This window comes from Pagrus pagrus, assembly GCF_965226575.1.
Source record: "Pagrus pagrus genome assembly, chromosome: 18".
Lineage (NCBI taxonomy): Eukaryota > Metazoa > Chordata > Actinopteri > Spariformes > Sparidae > Pagrus > Pagrus pagrus.
The window spans coordinates 14,329,714-14,340,501 of record NC_140202.1 but is presented as its reverse complement, the minus strand read 5'-3'; the positions used below and the strand labels follow the sequence as shown (position 1 = coordinate 14,340,501).

Genomic DNA, 10,788 nt, shown 5'->3' with positions numbered 1-10,788 from the left:
AGCAGATTAAAGAATTGACCAAAGTCTCTTTATTGCACAACAATTTAATACATTTTTAAAAAGTATTTTTCAGAGATGTAAAGAACACAAACATTTAGTGCATTTAGAAATTCACAGTTTACATGAGTTAAAAGTAAAGAAACCTGTTTTATCAGTGCACATTAGTAACAAACACCACAAACATTAGCTACAGCGCACAACATAAAAAACTCTAAAATCTATCAAGACAAATAGTATCTAGTCTAATTCTTGAGAACATGTCATCCAGTTTTTTTTAGCACAAAGACACAAGCTGGGTGTTAACTTCCAACTCATTTTGAACTTATAAAAGTCTTCATCTGGTTATGAATGCGTCTGCAGTCCTGCCTCTGCTCTCAGATGACCGGGTTGAGGGCGTCGTGGAGCCGCTGCACTGCCAGCTCCACCATCTCTCTCAGGGAGTCGTCCTCCGTGCATTCGTCCTCGTAGCACACCGACTGATCAGGGGAGAGGGAGGAATTAAGAGAGATGTAAAGAAAAAAACAATTCTACACCAAACACATTGCTCTGTTCTGCGTCTCACCCTCGTTTCCAAGCAAATGTGCATCGTCTTCCCATCTACTGTCAAAGAGACGTTTTTACCACCACTGAAATCCACACAGTCCTCTCCGAACATGTCCCTACGGTCAAAGACAGAACCAAGATAGAATTTTAGAACCAAAGTTGAACTATTTCTGGTGACATTTTATATTACAAACACTGATCCGTGTTAATATGGATTTAGCTTGTGTGTCACTCACTGCAGCATGACTCCTAGTCGGGTTTGGAAGATGCCCATGTCCATAATGTTACTCTGTGTCTCCATGACTGTTAAAAAAATACATGAAATAACAAAAATCCTCACAACACCTGTTTTAAGCTTTCATCTAGTGAGTGGTTTCAATTGAAACATGAGTGATTTGTTGTATGCGTCCTGCATTTCATATAGCATTCAAAAACTCACCTTTCTGAGCCTTCGGGTTTGACTGGACTTCCAGCACTACAGTGGTGACGGCATCAGCATACATGTCATTAAGAGGGTTCGCTATCCACTGGAACAGGAGATAAAGAGAGATACAGTCCATTTATATAGCACCTTATCAAACACAAAGGCAATTCTAAGTGACTTACAGCCCCAAAGATTACAGATAAAGAACAACACAGACAGCAATTTCAAATCAATCAGTGAAATAAAAGTACCATAAAGATGACTGATTAAAAGCAGTTTAAAAAACGGTCTTTAACTTAGAGAAATGGCTACAGTTGGGGCATATTTTCCAGCAGTGGGCAACATAATGGCTAAAAGCAAAACACAGCAAATATATCTGCCTTATATGTTGGGCTGAGACCACTGAGTGACTTAAAGACAATAAGAAGCGGCCTTGAAATCAGTTGTTCTCACCTCCAGCATCACCATGCCGACCTCGTGTATCAGAGTGATGTTTTTTAAGATCTTCAAAGTGTTCTTCTCGGTTCCATCCAGCTCTTCCACATCACCTGAGACGAGAGAAAAGACCGCCACAACTCAGTGAGGTGTAAAAGTTTGCATGCAGACACAGGGATTTGTCACTCAGTGCACATATGAACAGCCTCACCCGTGAGGTTCCTCAGATGGCAGACGAGCAGCGAGTAAGGCCCGGTGAATGGGATAGCCTGGGACTGTTTCACTGTGCTCATGGCCAGCTCTGTGTACGCTGCAAAACAGACAGACACACCAGGTCACCTCACGATGCATCGCTTGTTTGTTGAATATTAAAATCTCTTTCAGGGAGAATAAAAAAAAAAAATACACACTAGAAAGGTCGGAGGGATTGAGGATGTGGTAGTTGAAGTTCTTTTTCACCAGTATGCCTGACACCCTCTGGCCCTGAGCGCACTTCTTATCAGCCAGAGAGCCCATCACCTGAGAGGAGGGGTGGTGTTCAGAGTGGATTTATGTGTTTAACATGCAATAATAAAGATTCAGTATTGTTAAGCCAGAGAGAGTCCAAAGTGACATCAAACCAAGTGTAGACCCACCATGAAATCACCCTTTTTGGAGCCATAAATCCTGATTAGATCTGACTAAGAGCCTGAGGACCCGATGTAGTAGTGTCTTGTCAATCACAAGGTAGCTCACCCTAAGGCATACCCGGCTTTGTCAAATGTAAATGTATAAAAAGTAGATTTGAAACTGGCGAATGAAGCCATAAACTCATCAGGAAACTAGAAAAGGACAAAGACAGACAGACAGGCAGTTTAATGACCTTGGCCAGTTTCTCTCCTCTGAAGTTGAGGGTGACAGCCTCTGTGTTTCGAGGATTGTGGACTTCGATGTGAACCTGGTCGTTATCCTCGTACTCCCTGATCAGCGCCGCCTTCAGACGGGCCATCTCATTCTGCTCCCCGTGGACCAGGATCTGAAGATAACACACAGACGAGAGACATTTTTGTTTGAAAAATTACTTTAACGATTTTACTGATTACTGACTAATCTCTCAATCCGTATCGTTTTTCTTCTTTTCTCCTACCACATGTGGTGGTTTGAGAGCCCTAATGAACTCGCTGGTCTGCTGGTAGTCAGTGTGGGCCGAGAAGGAGATGTAGTCCACTGACATCTTCAGCTGCAGCTTCTGTCCGGACATGGTGGTAATCTCCTCCGGCTCCGACATGATGTGCTGCAGGACGCACACAAACAAACCGTTATCCAAGAAAAAAGGATGTATCTGTCTATTTTTAACCCTCCACATATTGTCTGCCGTCATGTCTAACCTTGGCCAGTGTGCCTTCTACACAGTATCCAGCGATGATGACTCCGTTCCTCTTATCAGTGCACCAGCTCTCAAAGAGCTCTCTGGAGAGACCGCTCTGCATCATACCCGGAGACGCCATCACCACACTGGGGCCGATGTCGTCGAAGTGATCCATGCTCTGGAAAAGAACCGACACCACAGATAAAGATATTCAGCAGCAACAGTCCGTCTTGTCTGTCTGTTTGTGTCTGAAGCAGCTCTCCACCTTGAGGTTGCTGATGTGCTTGAAGACAAAAGGGTTGTTGATGTTGATGGCCTTGCGTATCTTGTCGTTCATTGCGTTGACATAGGTCTGGTACACGGCCATGCACTTCTTGGCCAGAGATGAAGCGTAGTAGATGGGGATGTCGTGGAGCTCCGGGTGGTTCTGCCAGTACTCATCTACAGGAGAGGAACACAATCTTACAGACTCCTCTCCCTAATATAAAAGAATACAGATGCAAGACTAATACAATGCAAATATTAAACATCTCACAATAAAGGGTCATAAATAAATAAATAAAATTCTCACCCAGGATGAGCAGCAGTTCCTGGGCCCGACCCAAGGCGAACACAGGGATTAAACAGCGGCCTTCTCTGTTGACGATGTCGTGGACCGTGTTACAGAACCGAGCTTCACGCTCCTCCCTCTTCTCATGGATGTGGGTGCCGTAGGTCGACTCCTGCAGACAGAATAACAGCATTTGCTATTTTGTGATCACCCAAAGATCCATTCGAAGGTGTGTTTGATAAGTGTTATTAATTGGCATACTATAATTAGGATGTCAGGTTTGACACTGGGGATCTCGGCCGCCATGAGATGCCTGTCTTCTTGTCGGGAGAAGTCTCCTGTGTACAGCAGCTGCAGGAGGGAGAAACAGTTTATTTTAAATTCAGCGGATTCATTTTAAAGTTCAAAGACGTGTTCAGTGAGATTAATAATAGAATTAATAGACAGTAGTGTTAACTTACTAGCCAAAAAGCTCAAGTTATACATCAACTTACTGCAGTTATACACTATCAGTTATCATAAAACTTCAGTCAGTGTGCAGTCTCATCTGCCAGTAAAGATTTATCTGTTACATATTATGTTTGTTGTTTAGATTTTGTGCTCATAAGATATTTAAATGCATCTTCCAAGCTTCACTCAAAGGAGCCACATCACTCATTGACATTCACAGGCAGGACTCTCTGAGACAAAATAAATAAATACATTTTTAATAAACAGTGCTCGTTACCTTGACTCCAGCTATTTCAATCATGAACATGGCAGCTCCCAGCACATGACCAGCGTGGTAGCACCAGAACTTGATCCCAGCCACCTCCTTGACCTCGTGGAAGTTGATGGTCTCGATTTTATCCATGCTCTCCTCCAGGTCAGTCTCAGTGTACAGCATGTCATCTGCAGAAATGTTGCTGCAATAAAAATAATAAAATAAAAAATACCGTCCGTAGATTATTAACTTGAAAGATTGTTAGACGATGACTAATGCTCTTGCTCCTACCTGACTTTGACATAATCAGACAGCAGCCAGCGGTAGATGGCCTTGGTGGCGTGGGTCATGAAGGTCCTGCCTTTAAAGCTGGTCTTCTGGAGGAACCAGGGCAGAGCTCCACAGTGATCCAAGTGGAAACTGAAGAGAAGACATGATAAATCCTTAGTTATGTTAGGATATGATTAAAAATAGAAGGAAGGAATTTACCAACAGAGAAGTGGAAAAGCGGCCATCATTAATTTAAAAAAGACAGTTCAACACATAAAAGAGAGGAGGGAAGACTGACTGGCTGATGAGCAGCAGGTCTATCTCGGCCGGGTCGATCAAATCTATGTACGGGAGGGCATCCATTCCCTCCAAGCCAGGGTGGATACCACAGTCCAGCTGCCAAACAAAAATATCACTTTATCACTGTATATATTTCACCCAGCATAAATCACTTAAATCAATACAGAAAACAATAGATACATTTTTAAATTCTGAAATAATAAATACATCCTGCACAAAACAAGAACATAGAAATACATGTTGTAATGCTCACAGATCTGTTATTGGATTGAGGAATATTATATGAATTTTAATATTGAGTGAAATACATAAAAACACACACACAAAAAAATGATTTACCATAATTTTCCTTCCTTTGAACTCCAGGATGATGCATGACCTCCCCACCTCTTGACCAGCACCCCTGTAGTTACACGAGAAAAATTGCATTCAGGCTGAGGTCACATTTATTTGTTGTTATTATTATGGTGGTGACATTTAGAAGCAGCTAGTGAAAGCCCTCATTCATATAACAACACACAAAATGGACTCACAGTGGACGAATTAGGAGCTGGTCGCTTTCCTCCGCGGGCACAATCACCTCTACTTTGCGTTTTGCGGCCATGTGTGTCAAATTTTGCAGGCAAATTTACAGATAAAATAAAATATATCGGGTCATACTGCACTCTGGTGAATGAATGAGAGGGGGGCGGCCTCTCGAACGTCACACTTCCGGTGTCGTGCCAAAATACCGCCGGCGGAATTCTGAAGCGTTGACAAACGTTCCTGGACAAACGTGGTTCTGTTTTTACTGTAGATTAAATAACGTAACGCTATGAAGGACAAGGTAGTCATAAAAGCATAAAAAAAATAAAACCTTACTCTTTCTGCACGAGTAACATCCACAACAGTACGTAACATCCACATTACTCTCGGCTTCAGAGATACTTGGTGTGCGGCGTCACGTCCCCTTTAAGTGGTGTTGGGTGTAGGCTGTGAAACTCAAAGGGAAGCTAAAGAGTCAAAGTGAAGGTAAACATTCAGCTGTTTTTTTCATGAAAATTAACTCCAAAGGCTACATCCAGACGGATACTGTAAACACAGGTGTGTAGCGTTAAGCTCATTCTATTACATACAGTGCATTTGTGTTTGCAGCCCCGCCTTTGAAAGCCTTCGCTTTTCAACTTTAGTGTGAAAATAAAAGCGGTGGGGGACATTTAAGGTGGAGTAGGCTGACTGTCATCCAAATTCATTATTTTATTTATTTTAGGATGTTATTTAAGTATCGCTATTGGGCTTTTGTTTATTTTTTTTACTTAGCTCTGCGTGTAGGTTTCCTTGATGAATGATGCGTTCAAGTCTAACGTAACCTGTTGATTCTGGTGTCTGGTGTGTAATTTGCGTCGTGGGGGCCCTGTAGTAAATTTTTAATGCTCCCCCCAGCCTCACCCCAGTACAGAAACACCCTCCTCCATGCAGTAGACTAATAATCTGCCCTGACATGATGGAGGGAGAAGATACTGTTACAGCAGCAGGTGTAGCAGATGAACTGGTCTGCGATTTGACTGGTGCCTCTGTCAGCAGTCAAATCGTGGAAACTTTCTTTAATTATCATTTGAACCAGCTCTCTCAATCAAAAAGGTATCACTTATAACAGTGTAATATTAGTATATTATAATAATAATGAGCAATTAAAGTAATTCAAAGGGCTGAATGGTAAATGAAACTTTCTCCAAATAAAAATCGACTCTTCATTTACAAAATGAAAGCATTGTAAACAGACATTGAAAATGAAACCAGACTTAGTGTTAGGTTTACTTGAAGTCTACTATACTTTTATTTTGAAAGGCCTTGCAAACTAAGTTTCTGTGATTTTCAACATATTTAGCTGGGATCAGGTCCAATAATCCTGACACCTGATTACAGATTTGCTTTCAAGTGCCAACTCTGAACTCAGAAAAACTGGTTTCCGATAATTTAGAAAGAAGCATTTTAGTGAGAAAAATGGGACTTGTTTTTCGGCAATTTTTGCTTTGTCCATTGGCAGATTTCTTTTACTTATTACAAGTAAGAATCACCTTGTTTTCATAGTTTTAAAACCTATTTTTAATGTTGCATTTTCTCTAGTGTTACTCAATTCTCACGCTGATGTATTTAATCCTATGTGTGGTTACTTCAATTAGTATTTCTGTGTGTGAGTGTGTGTGATACTTGCTTTGAGTGACTGAATGTCTTGTGTTTATTCTCAAGTCTCTCTTACAAAACAGATCTGGATCTTAATGAAAAAAGAAAGCACAACATTGTAGCATTCTTATGCAGCTGAAGGTCCACACTCGAATTGAGACTACGCTCTGATCTACATTCAGTTATTTATCATCTGTATTGAGACTTGAGAAGACAGTCCTGCCGTGTGTTTAACACCGTGGTCCGTGATGATTCAGGTTGCCGAGGCTGGAGGGCTGGATGTGGTCCGTCATGGTGAACGATGTTCCGGAAAGTCAAAAAGCGCCACAGCAGCAGCAGCTCACAAAGCAGTGAGATCAGCACCAAAAGCAAAGTACAGCAACACACACGTGAATCTTGTGACAGAGTCACTTTCTCCTTTGTTGAATTTCACCAACAACCTCTTGTGTTTCTGACTCTGTGTAGTCTGTGGACTCCAGTTTGGGAGGGCTCTCCAGGTCCAGCACAGTCGCCAGCCTTGACACAGACTCCACCAAGAGCTCAGGTCAGCCTCTGTTCCCTTTTCATCTCCCATTACTCTGCATTTTTCTTTTCTAACTGATTATTCGATGTATGTCCTCTGTAGGTAACAGCACATCTGACACATGCGCTGAGTTCAGGGTGAAGTATGTGGGAGCCATTGAGAAGTTACAGTTTGACATGAGCAAGACCCTCCAGGAGCCTCTGGACCTCATCAACTACATTGATGCTGCTCAGGTAAGAAGATGGAGAAATCTCGCATCATTAATTAATTACATTCATCACACCGATGGAAGGTCTGGTGAAGTTTTGTAGTCCACAAAACTTTTCTGGCCTTTTCTTTCGCCATGAGGGTGAGTAGATAAGGGCTGAATTTTCATTTTTGCGTGAACTTTTCCTTTAATATGTGATCACAGAGAAGATGCTGTAAACATTTTGCTCCTTTTCACAGCAAGATGGAAAGCTTCCCTTCATACCCGGAGACGAGGAGATGATTCTGGGAGTGTCAAAGTACGGAGTGAAAGTGGCCTCCCTGGACCAGTGTGTGAGTAGAAAGTGATGTACTGTACTTCAGATTTAATGGTCATTGATTAGACATTTGCAGTACTGCTGGGTCATCGATGCAGCCAAACAGCATGGTTATGAATTCAGCATCAATTTATATTTTTGACAGGGTTCTGCACAAAACTGTTGACCTAAGTGTTTCAGCATTCCCCCTGATGTTTCCTCCACATTACCCATTTTATCTGAAGCATGAGCTGAATTTAGAGTATAGCTCAGATAAATACCTCTGAAACCACAAAGATGGCTGATGATTATCTCTCCAGACCACATAATATAAGTGAAGAAATGTATGCTTGATCTAATGAGTCTTTAATAAACCTCTGGCCAGGACGTGCTGCATCGCCACCCTCTCTACCTGATAGTGCGCATGCTGTGTTACGATGACGGCTTGGGTGCAGGGAAGAACCTCCTGGCTCTCAAAACCACCGATGCAAAGCAAGAGGAGTGCAGCATCTGGGTGTACCAGTGCAGCAGTTCAGTGAGTGTACAGAATAAAACAGCTGGCTGGGTTTTTAAAAAGATACAGATCACCCGTCTGGGGTCATCTTCCCTGTCAATAAATGCTGTTTTTTTGTTGTTTGCCTGAACAGGAGCAGGCTCAGTCCATCTGCAAGGTGCTGTCGGCTTCTTTTGACTGCGCTCTGACATCGGACAAGTCCTGAGGCCAGAGAAATGGACGGGAGCTGAGATGGTGAATCAGGAGAACCATGGCTGCATTGTGATTGCTAAAAAATGCAATCATTTCCTTTTTGTTTAACTGTACGATTCCTGTTTGTTGTCCAAGCCATCGTATTGCCAGTGTCACACTCAGTTTGTGACATGTACTGTCACCAGTCCAGTCAGAACTACTGTGAATCTGTCTGAATCATTTCCTTGGAACTTGCTTCATGTTCCTGCGTGACCCGTCAAGTCAAGACAAGTCAAGAGCGCAAAAGCAAAGTGTAAAAAAGAAAAAGGAAATGGTTGCAATTTTTTAAAAAGCAATGTCATGTCAATCATATTTAATGTAAATTATGGCAAAAAAAAAGGTACATAATGTTCTTAAACCATCTCCACCCAGCTCTGTCAGCATATGGCAACTCACGGGAGATGTTCACATGGTACACAGACTTGACGACATGCACACAGTTTGGTTCTCGTCATGTGGAAACCACTCAGATCCCTTTTTTATCCTTTTTGTGTGTTTTTCTGAGTTGGACAGTATTGGTACAATAACAGTCACTTTTGACTCGAAGGTACATCAAACAAAATGTTTTAGCTGTGGCCTACACCCTGCATTTTGTCTTAATTTGTGGGGTTTACTCATTTTAATGCCTTTTATTGTAATGTGTTTTAAATTTCTTTATACTGAAAGTTTCTTGGTACTGAAAGCTTGAAGTGTCTTCTGATTTGTTAAGTTCTTGTTTTTATGCCGTGATTCAAAAACTTGTCGACACCACAAAAATCCTACTAGGCTGTTGGAGGCATATGAAATGTGTTTACAGTTGTGGTACAGACTTAAGCTCACCATGTACGTAATTACACTCTTTTCAACTTGTTCCAATAAAGACTGGGTTGAAAAAGTGTAACAACAAGGAAAACATTTGATCTGGTACGACAAACGAGTGGAAAGCTTTTGTTTTTGATCATTATTTCACTGATTAAAGTGGCATTTCTCCTTCTTCTTTCAGGGTCATATTTACTATTGAATGCATTTTACATTTTCTGTCTTTTATCCTTGTATTGCTGAAGCTTTGCTTTAAAAACAGGGATATTTTCCCCCTCAAATATAGTATAGTGAATGTTTTGACACCACAGTGCATTCTGAGATTTTCCCCATCAGAGGGAGCTCTTGATACATCATCTGACTTTTGCTTTGTAAAGAATCATTCCAGTGAAAATGTGTTTTATTTTTAAATTGCAGGTCATTTACTTAAACAGTCCCCCAAAAAAGCTTAGCTGCAGACAATTGAGTAAAAGCAGGCATTCTTATCTGCACAAATGGATCATTAATTCCTTAACTCCCTTAAGAAACAGACCAAAGCTTTGTATTACTTAATATTTTATTATTCCAGTTTCTTTTTCCCATTTACTTGCACAACAGAGTTAAGAGTCGATGCAGTGATCCACAGACAGTTAATGAGAATGAATTAAGTTTATTTTCCCAGTTATGTGTGAGTGTCTGCTTTCAGCGCACACACACAGGTCCAACTGAGGTCGTATCTGTAACTGCTCATCACCACAGCGCATTAAAAGACATTTACTGCCCAGGTTATCTTATTTGTTTTTTTTTACATTTAAATATCAACAAAACAAAATCTATTTACATGAATAGATTATTAAATCTTCCTGTTTCCAGTGAGTTCATATTAAACATGATGAAGAGAGCGGATCAGCTGCGATCCACGTGTCTCTTCTGGTCATTCACAAATCCATGGAAGGCTCCGGTTTCAGGTTAAATGCCTAAATATCAACATTATGAACAGAAAGAAAGTTGCTCTGCAACCAAAATGAAGTTAATTACATTGAATGTTTTATATTTCTTTCATAACACTATTGATAAACTCATCTTTCTACATTATACGACCCCAGATATGAGAGGTTTAAGCTGTAGGAAAGATGCTCGTTTCTCTTGATGTTTGGTCGTACAGAGAGAGCTTAAAAAAAATCAGCCTGTCAGAGTCTGAGAGCTCTCCAAGGCAAGGGGAAGCAACAGAAGTCACAGAGATACCTCCAGCTATTATCACATTCCCACGCTTTCCTCTTATTTCAATATTCTTTCATTCTCAGCTTATTCTGTGCAGGCGAGACAAGCACACACACACGCACACAAACACTCTTCCTATTCCTCTAATAAGGCAGATGACAGGCGGAGACGGCCTGAGGTGTCCCACTCAGCATAAAGGTAATTACTGGCTGCTGCAGCTTCAGTCACTCTCACTGTTTGACCTAAAACAGCACTGGAGGAAGAACTGGAGCGTTCGATATTA

At 41.4% G+C, this 10,788-nt stretch overlaps 2 protein-coding genes across 2 annotated transcripts; one reads left to right on the top strand and one right to left on the bottom strand.

Annotated features, from left to right (window-relative positions):
* Window positions 1–28: 28 nt before the first annotated feature.
* Window positions 29–5,297, bottom strand: LOC311273928 (cleavage and polyadenylation specificity factor subunit 3). Its single transcript, XM_084381223.1, has 18 exons — window positions 5,107–5,297; window positions 4,913–4,976; window positions 4,572–4,669; window positions 4,295–4,423; window positions 4,028–4,205; window positions 3,562–3,651; window positions 3,322–3,472; window positions 3,016–3,191; window positions 2,770–2,928; window positions 2,529–2,675; window positions 2,265–2,417; window positions 1,813–1,921; window positions 1,614–1,712; window positions 1,421–1,515; window positions 983–1,070; window positions 780–846; window positions 563–659; window positions 29–476 (listed from the first exon to the last, which is right to left on the bottom strand). Exons 1-18 carry the CDS (start codon window positions 5,175–5,177, stop codon window positions 375–377), a joined length of 2,073 nt encoding a protein of 690 aa, XP_084237349.1. The 5' UTR covers window positions 5,178–5,297; the 3' UTR covers window positions 29–374.
* Window positions 5,298–5,462: 165 nt separating this feature from the next.
* itgb1bp1 (integrin beta 1 binding protein 1) lies at window positions 5,463–9,482 on the top strand. Its single transcript, XM_084381227.1, has 7 exons — window positions 5,463–5,656; window positions 6,994–7,109; window positions 7,202–7,280; window positions 7,362–7,492; window positions 7,707–7,799; window positions 8,148–8,297; window positions 8,410–9,482. The coding sequence occupies exons 2-7, from the start codon at window positions 7,038–7,040 to the stop codon at window positions 8,479–8,481; spliced, it is 597 nt and encodes a 198-aa protein (XP_084237353.1). The 5' UTR covers window positions 5,463–5,656; window positions 6,994–7,037; the 3' UTR covers window positions 8,482–9,482.
* Window positions 9,483–10,788: the final 1,306 nt, after the last annotated feature.